The 19905-nt window shown below is 48.0% G+C and overlaps 1 protein-coding gene across 2 annotated transcripts in view; it reads left to right on the forward strand.

The window, feature by feature from the left end:
- Nucleotides 1–557: 557 nt before the first annotated feature.
- Nucleotides 558–19905, forward strand: part of Wipi2 (WD repeat domain, phosphoinositide interacting 2) — a 41451-nt gene continuing 22103 nt past the window's right edge. The window contains exons 1-2 of one of the 2 annotated variants that reach the window (XM_045143644.1): nt 558–650; nt 9553–9635. In XM_045143644.1, coding sequence (XP_044999579.1) covers nt 577–650; nt 9553–9635 — 157 coding nt within the window. In that variant the 5' untranslated portion in view covers nt 558–576. Of the gene's footprint in view, nt 651–9552; nt 9636–19905 lie in introns of those variants that run through there. The other variant, XM_045143645.1, reaches the window with a different exon arrangement.

Below are 19905 nucleotides of genomic sequence, written 5' to 3' on the forward strand. Positions count from 1 at the left end.
CCACTGCACCATCTCCCCAGCACCCCACTTTAAATAGAATAATGATGATGACGTAGAATCCTGTTCTAGGGAATCAAGAGGAGAGAGGGGGGAGGGGGAGAGGGAGAAAGTGGGGACGCGCCATGGCAGAGAGAGAGAGCGGGAAGCACGCACACTCCGGAGGAGGAGTCAGCGCGCAAGGCAGGCCCCGCCCCTCCCCGCCCCGCGCACGCGCACTCACAGCGCGCTCCCACGCGTGCGTATTCAACCGGAACCCTAGCCCAGAGCCCCGGGGTGAAGAGGCGGAGCCTGAGCACTGCGCTTGCGCCGTGCGCCTCTGGGAGCGAGCGGGCGGGGGCGGGGCCGCGCAGGCGCGTAGGGCGCCCCGGCTCCGAAGCATAAACAAGAGAGCGGGGACGGGATGAGGCGGCGGTTGATCCCACAGCAGCAGCGAGTGGCGGCGACCGTGAGAGCGGCGAGCGGGACCGGCGGCCGACCCTGAGCGTCGCGTGACCCGCCGTCGCCGTCGCGCGCCCGTCCGCCTGCCCGCGGGGCCCGGACGCACCCCGCCGCCTGCCCGCGCGCGCGCGCGCAGCCATGAACCTGGCGAGCCAGAGCGGCGAGGCCGGCGCCGGCCAGCTGCTGTTCGCCAACTTCAACCAGGACAACACGTAAGGCCGGAGACGCACGCACGCACGCACGCACGCCCGGGGTCAGGGGTCACGGCTGGGGTCCTCGGAGCCGGGGCAGGGGGTGATGGAGGTGGGCACGGCGCCCTCCGCCTCCGGCGCGCCTCGCCTGGCCGGGCGTGGGCGGTCCCTCAGCCTCTGCTTCTCCTAAAGGGGCCTTGCTCTCCCTTCCCTGGCTTCTCCTCCCCCCGGCTGTGCTATTTGGATAGGTAACTTGGATGTCATCAACTTAACCCTAGGGCTAAACCGAGCTCAGAGAAAGAGCTAGACCTGGCCCAAAAAGTCCTGGTGACCCAGGAGAGGGGTGCCCTATCCCTGGGGCAAAAGAACACTTGAATGCCAGCCCGTGGGCTCCGAACCCTGGCTTGTTTGAGTTTTTGTTTGTTTATTTATTTTTATTCCTCCCTCCAAACTCATAACGCTTTGCTTCAAAGCTAATGATTCCAAGGCTGCCTTGATGACCTGCCTGCCTGCCTGCCTGCCTGCCTGGGAAAATAGTTCCTGGATGAGGTTTCTAGAGAAGGAAGGATGAGTTATGGGACTGGAAGGGAGCAGAGCCATCTTGGGAAGTGAGTAAGAGGAAGTGATGTAAGAGAGGAGTAGTGGGGTCACTTGGCATGGCACGGAGTAGTCGGTTGTCACTGGCAGAATGGAATTAGCAAGGTAGAAAATGAGATTTCCCTTTTTCCTAATTAAAACTTATTGGTAGGGCCGGAGAGATGGCTTAGCGGTTAAGCACTTGCCTGTGAAGCCTAAGGACCCCGGTTCGAGGCTTGATTCCCCTGGACCCACGTTAGCCAAACGCACAAGGGGCGAGCGCGTCTGGAGTTTGTTTGCAGTGACTGGAGGCCCTGGCGCGCCCATTCTCCCTCCCTCTCCCCCTCCCCCCCATCACTCTCAAATAAATAAAGAAAAGAAAAGAAAAAAAATTATTTTTTAAAAAACTTAATGGTAGGGTGGCAAACGGGTGTTCAGTGGCACCTTCCGAAATCCCCGAGGTTGGCAAAGACATGCACCAGAGTGTCTTTGAGGGTCAGAAGGTGGCAGGCCCCAGAGAGTTCCAGAGCTTGACAGTTGGTCTTGTCTCCAGAGTCCTGTCCCAGCATTCTTTCCACTCCAGCGCACAGGTTCCTCTGTGCTCCCCCAGCACAGTCTGAAGAGGCTGGGTTCATGTCTCACCAGAGAGCAGCCCTCTGTAAGGTTAAAGCTACCACCTGTGTGTGCCCCAAGCCGGCACAACCCCGTGTGTGGAGAGAACTTGCTGCGGTTTGTTGTAAAGGGAGTTGGGGAGGAAGACATTTCACACCAATTATGATTTGGTCTCGAAGTCCTTAGTGTTTTGAGACCAGTAGGAATTGGTAGTTATTTGAGTGTTAATGCCTTGTGAGAACCAGAGAATTTCCAAAACATTTTCTATGTCTTTTCCAGCTTTTCCTTCCTCAAAACTAAGTAAAACAACCACCCGGGCATAGCGTCACACACCTTTAATCCCAGCGCTTGGGAGGCAGAGGTAGGGGGTATCGCTGTGAGTTCAAGACCAGCCTAGGACTACAGAGCGAGTTCCAGGTCAGCCTGCACTAGAGTGAGATACCACCTCAAAAACAAACAAACAAAAAACTGAGGAAAGCATTCCCTTTGCTTCCTATTTTAAGCAGGCTACAAAGTTCCTTATGTAGTAAGGCTGTCATTATGGCCTGAAATGGGGTCTTTTTAGAGCTACCCATTTCTCATTCCTGACTGACTAGTTCAAAACCAAGGTTTCTGTGTCACTTGGCTTGCTCAAGAGATTTTGACAGTGTAAACATAAATTGGAAGGAATACTGAGAGTTCTACTGAGAATTCAGCGGATTGATAGGACTGTGAAACTAGGCTTAAAGCTGCAAATAAAGGAAATATTAAAAGTTGAATATATTTTTTATTTGTATTTGTTGGGGGTACACACCTCTGCTGCCACAAATGAATGCCAGATGCTTTTCCAGCTTTTGGCATCTGGCTTTACATGGATGCTGGGGAATTGAACCTGGGCCCCAGACGTTGCAGGCAAGCACCTGTAACTACTGAGCCATCTCTCCAGCTATAAAAAATGGTAAAGTTTGTGTCTTATACCTTGCCCTCCTTTTCTGAATCCAGATTTTTAATTTTTTGTTTGTTTGTTTGTTTGTTTCGAGGTAGGGTCTCACTCTAGCCCAAGCTGACCTATGTAGTCTATTCATTATGTAGTCTTAGGCTGGCCTTGAACTCTCAGCAATCCTCCTACTTCTGCCTCCCAAGTGCTGGAAATAAAGGTGTGTGCCACCACACCCAGCTACATTAAAAAAATAATTATTGACAAGTTCCATAATTATAGACACACAACCATGACAATCCCCCTCACTTTCCCGTTTGCAACTCCACTCTCCATCATATCCCCTCCTCTGAATTAGTTTCTCTGGTTTTAAATTTTATTTATGACAGAGAGAAGGGGAGAGAGAGATAATTGGCACACCAGGGCCTTCAGCAACTGCAGTCACACTCCAGACATGTGTGCCATCTTGGACACATGTGTCACTTTCTGCGTCTGGCTTACATGGGTTCTGGGGAGTTGAACCTGGGTTCTTAGGCTTCACTGGCAAGCGCCTTATCCACTAAGCCATCTCTCTAGCCCTAATCTCCCTTTTATTTTGATGTCATCATCTTTTCCTCCTATTGTGAGAGCCTTGTGTAGGTAGTGCCAGGCATTGTGAGATCACAGATATCCAGACCATTTTGCATCTGGAAAGGTAAGCAGTCCTACCCTTTCTTTGGCTCTTACATTCTTTCCGCCCCCTCTTCCATAGTGGACCCTGAGCCTTAGAAGGTGTTTGTTTGTTTGTTTGTTTGTTAGGGTTTTGTTTTGTTTTGTTTTTGAGGCAAATTCTCATGTGTAGCCAATGCTGGCTTGAGCCCCCTGACCCTCGTGACTCGACCTCACCAATGCTGGGGTTACAGGTGTTCTTCCATGCCCCGCTAGAATTCATTTTACAACAGGAATGCAGTTTTTATCACAGCAAAGAACATTTATTGTATTTTTTAAATTTTACTTATTTACTTGAGATAGAAAAGGGGAGAGAGAATGGCACTCCAGAGCCTCCAGCCCCTGAAAATGAACCCCAGATGCCTGCGTCGCCTTGTGCATCTGACTTACTGGGGTACTGGGGAATCAGACCTGGGTCCTTAGGCTTTCCCACCAAATGCCTTAGCCACTAATCCATTTCTCCCTCCCCCAAAGAACATTTCTGAATCACATTTACCATGTTCAGAGACATACATACAGAGGTCACTTTACTTCATGGAACATATGTATATTCTGCAGTAATTTCATGTTTACCTTTGAAATACTCAACACAATGTTCATTGTACACCAAACTATAGCTCTCTTATCTATCCTTCCTTGTATTGGCAGTGTGATTTCAGTGGCTGTGTTTAGTGTGACTGGTTTGATTTTCTTTTTACCACCTGTTTTTGTTTTTAAGCTAGAGCAGTGAAAAAGACCAGAAGAGCAGCTGGTTGTGGTCATCTTGCTTTTGCCCAGACTGTTTCTGAAAGTGACACCAAGGAAGGCTTATATTGGTGCATACTTAAGCTTTTCAAAGTTGACTTAACCAGTGACTAGGGCAGAGGCTCACTGGTCTCTGGAATGGACACACCAGGGACTCAGCTTTTCCAGTGGATTGAAGCCTGTGAGGTGGTCATTTCTGTGGCCGGTGGATTATAGGAAGTTAGTGAGGTGGCCATGTCTGTTTTAACCTCCTCTGAGGGAGAGTGTGAAGAAAGGCCTGGCCTGCCGGGCTCCCTTTGGAGAGCTGTTAGGGAGTATCTGCAGTATCCATGGCTTCCTCCCAGTGCTCTTCCATCCAGTGAGGAACTATTTCAGAAGTAATGCTCTCCAGTTTGTCCTCACCTAGAAACTAAAGATATATATTTTTTTAAGTTTATTATTATTTGAAAGAGGCAGATAGAGAATGGGTGTGCCAAGTCCTCTAGCTACTACAAATTAACTCTGGACGCATGTGCCACCTTGTGCATCTGGCTTATGTGGGTTCTGGAGAATCAACCTGGGTCTTTAGGCTTCTCAGGCAAGCGCCTTAACCTCAGGCATCTCTCCAGCCCTAAAGATAGTTGAGTCTCCTTCCTCTTGCCTGCTGTACGGAGGATGTGGTTGACAGCAGGGTCTCCGCACTCCATTCGCAGTGACTCACAGGACCTGCATGATGCATTTCAAGGCAAAGTTTGGTGACTCCCAATTTATGGCATGGTTTCTGGGGGAAACATGATAACCTAGGAAGTTTGTAAGAAAGGACGCCTGCTTTTGGGGTGCTGATGAGCTTGAGGGTCTTTGGGCTTATCCAGCTGCAGGTCTGAAGTGGAGAAGCCCTGCCTGGCACATGGAGCAGGGAAGGCACCAGGAGCTTCCAGGTGGCTACAGCCACAGGGCAGGCTGCTTGCTGTTTATGGTGGGGTCCTGGTCCTGCAACCTCATAATCAGGTGTGGCACTTCTGTGGGGGAGGGATGAAAGGGGAGGCCTTTATGGACTGAAGGCCAGGAAGTTAAAGGGTAGATACATATGCTTTACATGCTCCGTTTTAGGTAGAAATGGCTGCCTGAGATGTTGGCTGTTGAAGTTTAAATTCAGTAACAGATGCCAGCCAAAGATGGCGGGTCCCTCCTCTCATATCCTCATTCAGTACAAAAAGGTACTGCAACATGGTCACATTACGGGAAAGGAGGAATGAGAAAGGAGATTCTAGCAAGTCATAGAGAGAACTAAATCCTGAATTGCTTGTGGAGAAGGTGGAGGCAGGAACTGCCAGTCCAGGACAGCTCTAGCACTAGGGAACTGGGGTGGGATGGAAACAAGATCACTTGTCATGTTTGAGAAATCGAGGCACTTCTCCCTGGTCTCTGGATTTGGACACTAGGCACAGGTGCGGCAGGCTTAATGGGAGAATTGAACACATGCATTTGTTATGTGAGACTGTCTCCTATAGCCCAGGTTGGCCTTGAATTTTCTATGCTATATAGCCAAGGTTGGTCTTGAACTTCTGGTTCTCCTGCCAAATTAGAGGTGTGTGCCACACTCAACTTTGATATTATTATTACTATTTTACTCTCTTTTGAAGTAGGGTCTTGATCTAGCTTACAGCGATCCTCCTACCTCAACCTCCTAAGTGCTGAGATTAAAGGCCTATACCATCATGCCCATCAGCAAGAGAGAGAGAAAATGGGCACACCAGGTCTTCCATCCACTGCAAATGAATTTGAGACAAATGCACCACTGTGAATCTGGCTTTATGTGGATACTGGGGAATTGAACTCTGGTCATTAGGCTTTATGTGCAAGCTCCTTAACCACTGAGCCATCTCTTTAGCCCTAGTATTTTATTTTATTTTATTTTATTTATTTGAGAGCAATGGGGGGGGAGCAGAGACAGGTAGAGAATAGGCACGCTAGAGCTTTCAGCCACTGCGAACAAACTCCAGACGTGTGCGCCCCCTTGTGCATCTGGCTAACGTGGGTCCTGGTGAATCAAGCCTCGAATTGGGGTCCTTAGGCTTCACAGGCAAGTGCTTAACCACTAAGCCATCTCTCCAACCCCCTAGCATTTCTTTTTTTTTAATATGGTCTAATGTAGCTTAGGCTGCTCTGAACTCCATCCTTCTGCCTTATTTCCCAAGTGCTGGGATTATAGGTATTTACCTTGGCTATTATTTTTTGTTGTAATGGTTGCTTTTGGCCTTTGTCAGTAATAAGATTTCACTGTGTTATCTTCTAACTTTTTATTATTTATTTATTTATTTATTGGTTTTTCAAGGTAGGATCTCACTCTAGCTCAGGCTGACCTGGAATTCACTGTGTAATCTCAGGGTAGCCTTGAACTCACAGTGATCCTCCTACCTCTGCCTCCTGAGTGCTGGGATTAAAGGCATGCGCCACATGCGTGTGTGTGTGTGTGTGTGTGTGTGTGTGTTTGTGTGTGTGTGTCACAGAGGCTTGTGCAGGTGGACAGACTAGCTGACCTGCTTGGATTCTTCTGGCTCTTCCTCTCCCCTTCATCCAGCCTGACATAGTGCTGGGGGATTGAATCAGGCCGCAGGCTTTGCAGAGCCATTGTCCCAGCCTTTTTATTTTTCTTAAGGCACAAACACATATTGCTAATAAGATTATTAAAAGCTGGGCATGGCAGCACACACCTTTAATCCTAGCTGAGGTAGGGGGATTGCATGAGTTTGAGGCCAGGCTGGGCTACAGAGTGAGTTCCAGGTGAGCTTGGGCTTAAAGTGAGACCCTGATTCAGACAACAACAATGATAAAAGGATTATTTTTTAGAGCAGATCTCATTCATGCATACATGTTGCTTCCCCTCTCACATTCTGGTCAAGAGAACCATGGGAAATTAGTGAAGTCAGAATCTCCAAAGTGGTATGTGTAAACTAGACCATTGGTGTTTGTAGGGCTTAAACAGCCCTCAGCCATGCCCAACAGACACTCCCAAACAGCCCAGTGCCCCTCCCCTATGCTCTAGCCTATTTGCAGTATGTGTGAACTAGAACATATATGAGGATGCAGACAGGAAGTGTGTATAACGTCTTTGTCTCATTGGTTGGGTTTTTTTTCTTTTCACAACTTTTATTAACATTTTCCATGATTATAAAAAATATCCCATGGTAATACCTTCCCTCCCCCCACACACACTTTCCCCTTTGAAATTCCATTCTCCATCATATTACCTCCCCATAATTGGTTGGTTTTTTGAGTTTGAGACGGGCTCAAATAGCCCAGGCTAACCTAAATCACTATGGAAAGTGCACAATTTACTTTTGTTCCCACCTCCCAAATGCTCCCATTACAGATGTGCATCACCATGGCTAGGTTGTTTGTTAAACTCAAACAGTTTGGAAAGGGGGATTAAATTTGCTTAAAATAGCAAACTGTAGTTATCTGGAAAATATTTTCTTAAACATCAATTTCCCAAAAGTCCTGAGTTACTGAGATTTTATTTTTAGCCTTCCTGGAAAATCCTGTATTTGTACTGGTTTTTTCATTGTTACTAAAGATGTTAGCAGGTATCAGCACCTGATTATATTGCTGAGAGAAGTCAGTGCGGTGAGCTACTTTTCACAAGACATTAAAGGAGCTGTTAGAAACGGTCTACTGTGTTCTTTCAGCTTTGAGACAAGCTGGTGCCCTGCTGCCAGGAACTCCTTGCAGGCATATGTTGCTTTGTTTTCTTGGGTTTTGTTTTGGTTTTCTCCCATCCATGTTTTTTTTAAACATTTTATTTATTTTTTATTTACTTATTATAGTCAGATGGAGAGAGTAAGAATGGGCACACCAGGGCTTCTAGCCACACTGCAAACAGACTCCAGACACATGCATCACTATGTGCATCTGTCTTATGTGGGACCTAGAGAATTGAACCTGAGTCCTTAGACTTCACAGGCAAGCGCCTGAACTGCTAAGCCATCTCTCCAGCCCCATCCATGGTTTCTTGAGTCAGGGTCTCTTGTATCCCAGGCTGGCCTTGAACCTGATCCTCCAGCAGCCTCTCCCTCCCAAGTGATGGCAGTACAGGTGTGCACCACCACACCTAGCTCCTGGTGATAGGTTCCTTCCACATACATTTGTGAGAGGGACTGGCAATCCCAAGGTTTGCTTTTTTGCTTTTTGTTTGTTTGTTTGTTTTGTTTTCTGGAGGGAGGGGGGATTATTTATTATCTAGCCCAGCCAACCTGAAACTCTCTCTAGTCCAGACTGGCCTGGGATTAAAGGCATGAGCCACCATGTCCTGCCACAATCTCTGGTTTTTAATGATGATGTGATTGTTGAGAAGGGCCTGGTTTTATCTTGATCCACAAATACACGCAGGATGAAATGTCTGTCCTCGTGCTTTCTGGTCTTGCGTTTGCCTGCTTGTTTTCATGGCCTTCCAGACATTAAAGCCCAAGTTGGCCACAGTGTCCTCACACCTTCCCACTTCCCATGGCCTTTCCACTAGTGAAAGCTGGGCTTCCCATTCCTGCTCCGTGGTCATTTGGGTTCTGGCAAGGTAATTTTCTGGCCCCAAACTCCTTTATTTGGTGTCACCAAGCCTCTTAGCAAAATCAAGTAGTTGATGAACGTGGCACCTCAAGCAAGGACTGTCCGGTGGGAGCCAAAAACACTGGTCTGTGGTTCTGGAGTCTTAAGTAGCCCCGCTGCTCAGCCACAGCACAGCAGAAGTGGTGGAGACATGGTGGTGAGAGAACTTACTGAGCTGAAGAGAGACGCCGAGTCTATCCGCGTTGAAAGTGTCTTTCTCCCACTTTCAGAACACTGTCCTGGCTTACTTCCAGACTTGTTCCTGGGAAAGTCCAGTTCATCTTGAGGGAGACTCTGACTTAGGCTGATGACTTTTCATTTGTCTCATGTTTATCTTCTAAAAGTTTGTAAGGTTTTTTGTTTGTATTTCACTATCAGCTTAACCTTTTCCCCAGCTTTCTTGAAATAAAATTGACAAGATGGAATGAATAAAGGTATACAACAGGATCTTTTAATACACACAGGAGATGGTCCCACAGCCAGGCTTAACAGCCTAACCCTCACCCGACGTGCTCACCTGCTCTGTCTGTGGTGACAGTGGTCCATGGGCATAGTACCTTTCTGTTAACTAGTGGCCATGCCACATTTCAAGCCCATGGACAGAGGTCTGCAGGACCCAGTAAGAATAGTGACCATCTTCTTCTTGGGGGTCTTGTGCCCCTCTGCCACACCAGTGTGGGCTCTGGGAGGGGGCTGACTGCTGGTGTTGGGTGAGGTGGGAGCCACCTGTGCATTGTCACTGTCTGTGTACATCAGCTCTTACTTCTGCATTTGGCTTTTTTGCAGGTCCCTAGCTGTTGGTAGTAAGTCCGGTTATAAGTTTTTCTCCCTTTCTTCTGTGGATAAACTGGAACAGATCTATGAATGCAGTAAGTGTTTGCTTTATTTTCCCCTTCTTAAAAACCAAATAGACCAACTGTACTTCAACTGGAATAAATCTTAATTCAAACCTGTGGATGGTTCATGCCCACACCCCTGGACCAGCTCCTGTCTTCCCTTAGTTGTCCCAGAAGGTCAGTCTGTGGAGGACCTCCAGATTGCTTGTGAATTTGCATACATACAAATACACGTTCAGATTTTTGTTCATGGGCTATCTTTCACCGTGTGGTATCTTGCCATATGCATTATTCTGTACTCTTCTCCCTCCTAATGTCATTTAAGTAATTTGGGTTACTGTGATAAAGGTTCCATAAACTTGAAACGTGCTCCTGGGGCAGTAATTTATTTTCCTGGGTTGTCATTTATGGTGTCTTGAGTGGTCCACATGTCACAGGCAGTGTGGGATAGCATACGGGCCTCCTACCAGTACTGCTGTGGGTGGAGTGCTCCATCTATACACCTCGCTTGTGTTGTTTGCAAAGCAAATCATGCTTTTCTTTTGGCTAGCAGTCAGAATTAGAAATTAATGGCTGTAAAATAAAAGCACTAGTAGTTACAGATCCTTTGGTAAGATGACGGAGGGACTCTTCCTATGTGTATCGACTTTATCTTACGAATTTTTATTTACTTGCAAGCAGACAGAGAGAGTGGCTACATCAGGGTCTCTTGCCACTGCAAATGAAGTCCAGATGCATATGACCCTTTATGCACCTGGCTTTATGTGGGCACTGGGAAGTTGAACCAGGGCCATTGGACTTTGCAGGCAAATGCCTTTTAAAGGCTGCACCATCTCCGAAGCCCTGCATTAACTTCAAACTGAGCTCACCATGGATGCACATACAGTCCTTTTGCCCGGTGTCCACAGTGGTAACATCTTGCAAAGCCTTCGTGTGCTCCCACAGCCCGAATAGTGACACCATCTCTCTGCTCACGGTTCTGCTCTACTTGAACCCATGTGTGTGTCTGAGTTCTATGAAGCATCACACATGTGACAATCCCTGCATCTCCACAATCACAATACCAAACTGTCCCAGCACCAGAAAGAGCTGCAGAGTGCAGCTGGCATGGTGACTCAGGTTTATAATCCCAGCACTTGGAAGGCTGAGGCAGGATGACTCCTGGGAGTTGTATAAGTAAATGCTAAGGCTGGAGGGATGGCTTAGCAGTTAAGGTGCTTGCCCGCTAAGCCAAAGGACCCAGGTTGGATTCTCCAGGATCCATGTAAGCCAGATGCACATGGTGGTACATGCATTTGGAGTTCATTTGCAGTGGCTTGAGGCGTTGGTGTGCCCATTCTCTCTTGTCTGTCTCTCTTCTGTCTCTGTCTCTTTGCTTGAATTAAACAAATAACCTCTTTAAAAAGTAAATACTAGGTATGGTGGCTTATGCATTTAGTCGTAGCACTTGGGAGGCTGAGGTAGGAGGATCATGTAGAATTTGAGGTCAGCTTGGTCTATACTGAGACCCTGCCTTGAAAAAACAAAACAAGCTGGGCGTGGTGGTGCACACCTTAGGGGGATCGCCGTGAGTTTGAGGCTACCCTGAGGGTACATAGTGGATTCCAGGTCAGCCTGGGCTAGAGTGAGACCCTACCTCGAAAAAAAAAAAAAAAAAGCTTATGGGGCTAGAAAGATTGCTTAGAAGTTAAGGCACTTACCTGCAAAGCTTAGGGACTCATGTTTGACTCTCCAGATCCCACACAAATCAGACACACAAGGGACATAAGCATGTAAGGTCACACATGCTTGTATAAGGTAGTGCATGCGTCTGGAGTTCACTTGCAATGGCTGTAAGCCCTGGTGTGCCAATTCTCCCTTCCTCTCTTTAAAAAAAAATACAAGTGGGCTGGAGAGATGGCTTAGCGGTTAAGCGCTTGCCTGTGAAGCGTAAGGACCCCGGTTCAAGGCTTGGTTCCCCAGGTCCCACGTTAGCCAGATGCACAAGGGGGCTCACGTGTCTGGAGTTCGTTTGCAGAGGCTGGAAGCCCTGGCGCGCCCATTCTCTCTCTCTCCCTCTATCTGTCTTTCTCTCTGTGGCTGTCACTCTCAAATAAATAAATAAATAAAATTAAAAAAAAAATAAATAAAAATTAAAAAATACAAGTAATAACAACAACAAAAACCCAACAATTTATGGACTAGGTGTGGTGGCGCACACCTTTAATCCCAGCCCTTAGGAGCAGAGGCAGGAGAATCGCTGTGAGTTTGAGGCCACCCTGAGACTGTATAGTGAATTCCTGGTCAGCCTGGGCTAGAGCAAGACCCTAATTCAATAAGCCAAAGGAAAACAGAAAAGAAAAGCTTTTTTTATCCTCTATGGCTCTGTGGTGAAAAATAAAATAAAAAATAAAAACCGAAAAGAAAAGATCTGCCCTATTCTAACTTCCCTCTGAGCAGCTTCAATCTCGCCTCAGCCTGCCAAGTGCACAGCTAACCCAACAGCTACCGTGCCTCAAGTTTAAAGTTTTATTAGTCAGGTGTTTCGTTGATGTTTTTTGAAATACCCGAGACAAGCAAACTTAGGAAGAAAGGGGTTATTTAGCTCAGTTTGGGATGTGTGAGGGCATGAAGCCTGCATCTTCTGTGTTCAGTGAAGACTGTCCTTGCTTTATCACATTGTGGTGGAAGCCAGAGAGCTGAATGGAGCCAGGCCTGTGCCTGCTTCAAACAACTTTTCAGTTCCTGCCTGGGCCAGGGTTCCCCCCAGTCACCACAGGCTCCACTTTGTGATAGTTCCACCACTTCCCAGTAGTGCCACCCTGGGGACCTATGGGGCACACTCAAACCATACCCAGCCTGCAGTGGAAGCCTGTCACTTTGTAATTGGCACTTTAGGCCAGCACATGCCCTGGGAATTGATCCAAGTGTGTCACTAGTTTCCTCTCTTTCTTGCTGAGTAGTGCGAAATGACATCAGAACTCTGCAGCGTGACAGTGACCCACTGAAAGACATACAGGCTGGGTCTTGCTTACTTGTTGGCTTGCTTTTGTTTTTTTTTGAGGCTGGGTTTCACTCTACCCCCAGCTGACCTGGAACTCACTGTGTGGCCCAGGCTGGCCTGGAACTTAGGACATGCCTTATACTTTGGTCTTCCAAGTGCTGGGCTTAAAGGTGAACACCACCACAGGCAGCATGTTCGTTTCTTGCGTGGTGACCTTTGGGAGTTATGGGTCACCCATACTAGTCCTCGGCTGGGTTTGTGACTTGTAACGGTTGAGCAGACCTTAACCTGCCTGTGGCCCTGATCTCAGTGAAGGATCCTTGTTCTGGGAAGAAAGGAGCCCAGTGTTCCAGTGTGCTCTGGTCATGCGTTGTGCAGGCTGTGAGGCCACGGCAGGACTGACTCTGCTTCTGATTATCTCTGTGAGCATGAAGTTTAGGAGAGCTAGCTGGATCTTGAGTCTTGAGGACCCACCACATTCTTGACCGTTTGGGTTGCTAGAGAGGAGTGTCGTATTCCTGCCCTCCTGACTGACACCTGTGTCTAAATGGAGTGTTAGGCTGGGGATTCAGTGGTGAGCTCATGCCTGCCTGCCTGCCCACCCCCTCCCTTGGTGAGGACACTGGGATGTCCCCATACTTGGAATTCCCGAGGTTTGCCCACAGGAAGGGAAGGGCCCCAGCCTCCTGGTTCAGGTGAGCTGTAGGCCCTGGCTTCCATAGTGGAGCGTGTCTGACCACCCAGGGTGTGTGGGTTGTAGCTACCACTCTTTTGGGAGATTGGACCCTCCTCCCTGACTCCTAGGTTGTGCTGTGTCCGATGTCCTCTTCCTGACACGTGCCAAAGCCAAACTGACATGTGGCCAGGTGGCACCTGTGCTTGCTGATATTGGGTGCAGGCCAGTGTTCCAGGTGTAAAGTGGGGTCACCTGCACTTACTGATCTCAGGTGCAGGCTCATGTTCTGGCGCCTCCACACAGGCCCTACTCTGAAGAAGGACCCAAGTGACTGCATCCCGGGGGGGGGCTCCAGCTGTGCTGTTACACAGTTGTGCTCACTGTAGCCCTCAGTTTTGAAATTCATCCAGTTTTTCCCCACTTGGAGGCCTAGTGTGCATAAAGGAAATAAGAAATACTGAGCCTGCCCTTGACCCTTCTCAGCCTGAGCTTGCCTCTGGCTTCTGGTAGCTTAATTTTCAGAGGTTTTTAGTGGAGAGAATGTGATGTCTTGACATCATTCAAGGTTTGAATATTTTTCTACTGGCCATCCCAGGAAGGCCACACCATGATTTCTGTGTCCCCTTGGTGAGTCTTGGCTCTTAAGTAGATGAATGGACAGAGAGGAGCATAGCGTTAACGCCGACCTGGAATTCCCTGTGCAGTGAGTCAAGCGTTCCGAACCTCTCCCCTCTCACAGGAGTAGATGAAAAGTGGCTCCAGGATAGGAGCCAGCTCCGAGCACCAGCAGTTGTCTAGCACCCTCCTGCCGGGAGACTGGGACTGGAACCCGACTTCGCATCTCAGCGTGCAAGCTCTTGCTGGGGTTGGCTCACACCCTCATGAGTCCCAGCAGCCCAGCATGAAATCATCTTTGCTATTAGTCTCTGCCACTGGTATCAGAAGAATGAGCCTGAGCCAGTCCCTGGAACAAGATCACCAACTGCTTGTTTTTCCTTGCTTTAAAACAAACAAAAAACGAACTTTTGCCTGGCAGCACTGTTAATTTTCTCCTTAAATATTGTGATTTCAATTTTTGTTTGTTTGTTTGTTTTGTTTTTGTTTTTTGCTTTCTGAGGTAGGCTCTTACTCTAACTCAGGCTGACCTGGAATTCACTATGTAGTCTCAGGGTAGCCTTGAACTCATGATGATCCTCCTACCTCTGCCCCCCATGTGCTGGGATTAAAGGCGTGTGCACCACCATGCCCAGCTAATTTCAAATTTGTTTACATATTTAAAACAGGGGCTTGCTATGTAGCCTAGGCTGGCCTGGAACTCGCTCGCCTCTAGCCTTGCCTCCCAACAGCATGGCTTCACACTTTAAGGAAAACTGCAAGAACGTTGAGTATGGTTTGCAGGTGTCTAGGTCTGCCCTGCACACTCATTGTTAGGGTTTGGAGTGCGCCCGTATGTGGCCCCCTTACCCATTACTGCCCATTACTGCAGCAGTACCTTCCACCATGAGGCGCAGTGCATGGGGGAGCCCCTGAACTGGGGAGTGCCCCTGGGAAACAGGCCCTGGCGTCAGAGGTGCGTCCGTGGACAGAGCACTTCTTTCCAACCTCTGCTCAGGCAGGAAACAGATCGTCGTTTACTTAGGGCTGTCATCTGCACCTCGGGTCTGGGAAGTGGTGCTTTCTGACTTCATTTCTGTGAGACAGGCCATGCGCGGGTCGCAGTGTTAATCTCCATTACGGTAATGGAGAAACCCCAGTAGCCCCCCTTTGTCTGAACCTGTGGTAATGGAGCATTGGCTCCTCACTGGCACCCCTGGGCTCCCCGGGCCCAGCCTGCAGTCTGGTGCAGAAGTGTATGCGAGCAACCACTCAGTGGCTTTGTTCTTGCTTCCCCCTTGGAGGGTCAGCGCTGCTGCTGCCAGGGAAACTGCTGGGGAGGAGTTCTGTCCTATCAGGTGCTTTGTTTCCTGGGGCACGGTTTACAGGGCCCAGTCTTGACTTCCAGGACGGAAGCCTGCAGAACTGTGGCCAAGGCCACCTGAAGGGGGCCGGCCATGGCTCTTGGGGTCACCAAGTTTGTTCCCTGTCTACATCATCCCGGTGTGCTCTGGCTCTGATGTGCTGAGAGTGCACAGCCCTACTTCTGCTTTCCCCTGGACCACCGTCTTGGGTCCAGGAGGGCTGAGCTGAGTGGGAAAAGGATCTTTCTGGGTGTGCTGGGAGTGTTTGGAATGAGACATTGCTGGGCATGGTGGTGCACGCCTTTAATCCCAGCACTCCGGAGGCAGAGGTAGGAGGATCGCCATGAGTTCGAGGCCATCCTGAGACTACGGAGTGAATTCCAGGTCAGCCTGGGCTGGATTGAGACCCTGTCTCAAAAAAAAAAAAAAAAAACAGACGTTGAGGCTTGATTCCCCAGTACCCATGTAAACTAAATGCACAGGTAGGACATGCAATCTGGAGTTGGCTTGCAGTGGGTGGAGGCCCTGGTGTACTTATTCTCTATCAGTCTCTTTCTCCTCTGTCTCTCTCAAATTTAAAAAAAACAAAAAAAAAAAAAACCTTATCTCTGTGGTCACTGGGGGTTGGGAAGGTGGTTCCCTTGCCTATGCAGGGCCTCACCTTTCCTCATTATTGGCTTCTGTGGAAATCAGATGAAAATTGTGGTTATATCCCTAGAAAACTCATTAGCTGGAGTACCCCCTGACACCCATCCAGACTTCCCCCTGGGTCCAAGGATAGGGTTTTCTGTGAGCTTCTGTGTCCCTGTGGCCCATTTTCTCAGGGACAATACAGCTTGGTGTTTGGAGTTCCTTTCTGCTTGCATCACAGCTGAGTACATCAGCCAGAGTTCAGACTGAAGCAGTAGGTCATGTGAGGCGTTTCTGTGCTGTGTGTGTGTTTATCAGCTTCTTTGGGATGTAATTTATGTACCTGTGTATGTGTAAATCAGTTTAAAGTGGACACCACTGGATTGTAGTGTATTTGCTAAGTTACAGGCCTACCATCATAGAATTTTAACACGTTTTTATCATCCCCCAAAGAAAGCCTGAGTCCATTAGCAGTCCCTCCTCGTTCCTCCCACCCCCACGTGGCTATTCATCTTTCTGCTTCTGTAGATTTGCTGTCTGGATGTTGCTGATAAATGCAATCTTGTATGGCTGGCTTCATTCACATGACATGTTGTTACAGCTCATCCCTGTTTGCATTCCCTGGGTGCTGGATATAGCACTGCTCTGGACATTCATGTGCATGCTACTGTGTTGTTATCTGTATTTTTGTTGTTGTTGTTTTGAAGCTGACCTGTATAATCCCTCTTGTAGACCAGGATGGCTACTGGTGGTAATTCTTCTACCTCAGCCCTCTTCCCCACCCTTGCCAGTGGTAGGATTAAAGGTGTGTGCCACCATGCCCAGCTGTTTTTCTTTTCTTTTTTAAATTTCAGTTATTTGAGAAGAGAATAGGAAGGGTGCGCCAGGGCCTCCTGCTACTGCAAATAGAGACTCATGTGTTTTACTTGGGTACTAGAGCATTGAACCCAGGCTATCAGGCTTTGGAAGCAAGCACCCTTAACGGCTGAGCCATCTCTACAGCCTCAGCTGTCTTAAGCTCTTTTCAGTTTACAGATGGATTCACTTCTCCATTTTTTTTAAATTTTTTTATATTACTTAGAGAGAGAGAGAGAGAGAGAATGATGCACCAGGACCTTCAGCCACTGCAGACGAACTCCAGATACATGCTCCACCTTGTGCATCTAGCTTACGTGGGTCCTGGGAAATCAAACATGCATCCCTTGGCTTTGCAGGCAAGTGCCTTAACTGCTAAGCCGTCTCTCCAGCCCATTGTTGTTGTTGTTTTTAAACACCTAGTTCTTTTGTTTATTTATTTGAGAGTGACAGAGAGGGAAAGAAGCAGAGAATGGGCACGTCAGGGCCTCCAGCCACTGCAAATGAATTCTAGATGTGTGCGCCCCCTTGTGCATCTGGCTAATGTGGGTCCTGGGGAATCGAGCCTCAAACTAGGGTCCTTAGGCTTCTCAGGCAAGCTTAATTGCTAAGCCATCTCTCCAGCCCCCATTGTTGTTTTGCTGTAGCTCAGTCTAACCTGGAACTCTATAACCCACAGCTGGTCTCAAACTCACTCTTACCTCTGCCTTCCAAGTGCTGGGATTAAACATGAGTACCACCATGTCCAGCTTCCCCCTTTTCTTAATTTATTATTTATTTATTTGCAAGGGGAGAGAGAGAAAATGGGCACACCAGGGCCTCCAGCTACTGCAAATGATCTCCAGGTGCATGTGCCACTTTGTGCATCTTGTTTATTGGGTCCTGGGAAATCAAACCTGGATCCTTTGGCTTTGCAGGCAAGCACCCTAACTACTAAGCCATCTCTCCACCCCTTCCCCCCCTAAATTAATTATTTATTTATTTGAGAAGAAAGGATGGGTACAGCAGGACCTCTAGCCATTGCAAATGAACCCCATATGCATGCGCCACCATGTGCATCTGGCTTACGTGGGACTTGGAAAATCAAACCTAGGTCCTTAGGCTTCAGAGGCAGGCACCTTAACCTCTAAGACATCTCTCCAGCAGCCCTTCCTTTTTAGAAAATATTTTATTTATTTACTTACTTGAGAGAGAGGTGCAGATAGAGAATGATGCACCAGGGCCTCTAGTCACTATAAACAACCTCCAGACACATGTGCCACCTTGTACATCTGGCTTTAGGTGGGTCCTGGGGAATTGAGCCTCGAACCAAGGCCCTTAGGCTTTACAGGCAAGCACTTAACCACTAAGCCATCTCTCTAGCCCCTAAAAATACGTTTTTCAAAAGAGGGGGTGGGGGGCTGGAGAGTGGGCTTAGTGGTTAAGGCATTTGCCTACAAAGCCAAAGGATCTCAGTTCTACTCTCCAGGACCCACATAAGCTAGATGCACAAGGTGACACAGGCATCTGGAGTTCGTGTGCAGTGGCTGGAGGCCCCAGTGAGCCCATTCTCTCTCTCTTTCTCTCTTTCAAATAAATAAATAAAATATATTTTTAAAAATCTTTTTTAAAAAAAGAGAGAGATGGGGAGGTAATATGATGGAGAATGGAATTTCAAATGGGAAAGTGTGGGGGTGGGGAGGGAGGGAATTACCATGGGATATATTTTATAATCATGGAAAATGTTAATAAAAATTTTTTAAAAAAAAGGAAAAAATGTTGGGCTTTAAAGCCACTTGAAGCAATTTTTGTTGTGTAGCTGTATCACTACCTAATATATAATAGGCAGTATAAATATTAGGTTATCTTACACTATAGTGTTACCTAATATATACTGGGTAAATCTTAAGACTTTCCCTCAGATGAGGTGAGTGAATGAAAGGTGTTCATCCTCACTAATGAAGCACAGCTTCGTCACCATTTACTTCTCCTGCAGTGTCCAACACTGTCTCATAAGGAGAAAAACACTTCCTTATTGAAAAACACCATGTTTTTTTATTTAACACGAACAGTTAACTGTGTGTGTGTGTATTTAATTTTAGCTAGGTTTCAACTTTTTAGAGAGAAAACCTATTGTGCATTTAAAAAACTTTTATTTCATAATTATATAAAATGAATACTCATAAATCAGGTACAGACAGGATACATAGAAAACACTCTGGTTTCCATCCTACCCCATCCTGTTTCCTCTCCGACATCCATCCAAACACGTCCTGTTTCCTCTCTGGCTTCCACCCTACGCCGCCCTATTTCCTCTCAGACTTCCACCCTACAACGTCCTGTTTCCTCTTAGACTTTCACCCTACCCTGTCCTGTTTCCTCTCAGACTTCCACCCTACCCCGTCCTGTTTCCTCTCAGACTTCCACCCTACCCCATCCTGATTCCTCTCAGACTTCCACCCTACCCCGTCCTGTTTCCTCTCCGGCTTCCACCCTACCCCATCCTGTTTCCTCTCAGACTTCCACCCTGCCCCATCCTGATTCCTCTCAGACTTCCACCCTACCCCATCCTGTTTCCTCTCAGACTTTCACTCTACCCTGTCCTGTTTCCTCTCAGACTTCCACCCTGCCCCATCCTGTTTCCTCTCAGACTTCCATCCTACCCCGTCCTGTTTCCTCTCAGACTTCCACCCTACCCCGTCCTGTTTCCTCTCAGACTTCCACCCTACCCCGTCCTGTTTCCTCTCAGACTTCCACCCTACCCTGTCCTGTTTCCTCTCAGACTTCCACCCTACCCCGTCCTGTTTCCTCTCAGACTTCCACCCTACCCCGTCCTGTCTCCTCTCAGACTTCCATCCTACCCCGTCCTGTCTCCTCTCAGACTTCTATCCTACCCCGTCCTGTTTCCTCTCAGACTTCTATCCTACCCCGTCCTGTTTCCTCTCAGACTTCTATCCTACCCCGTCCTGTTTCCTCTCAGACTTCTATCCTACCCAGTCCTGTTTCCTCTCAGACTTTCACCCTACCCCGTCCTGTTTCCTCTCAGACTTCCACCCTACCCCGTCCTGTTTCCTCTCAGACTTCCACCCTACCCCGTCCTGTTTCCTCTCAGACTTCCACCCTACCCCGTCCTGTTTCCTCTCAGACTTCCACCCTACCCCGTCCTGTTTCCTCTCAGACTTCCACCCTACCCCGTCCTGTTTCCTCTCAGACTTCCACCCT

The sequence above is a fragment of the Jaculus jaculus genome, chromosome 2, assembly GCF_020740685.1.
Source record: "Jaculus jaculus isolate mJacJac1 chromosome 2, mJacJac1.mat.Y.cur, whole genome shotgun sequence".
Taxonomy (NCBI): domain Eukaryota; kingdom Metazoa; phylum Chordata; class Mammalia; order Rodentia; family Dipodidae; genus Jaculus; species Jaculus jaculus.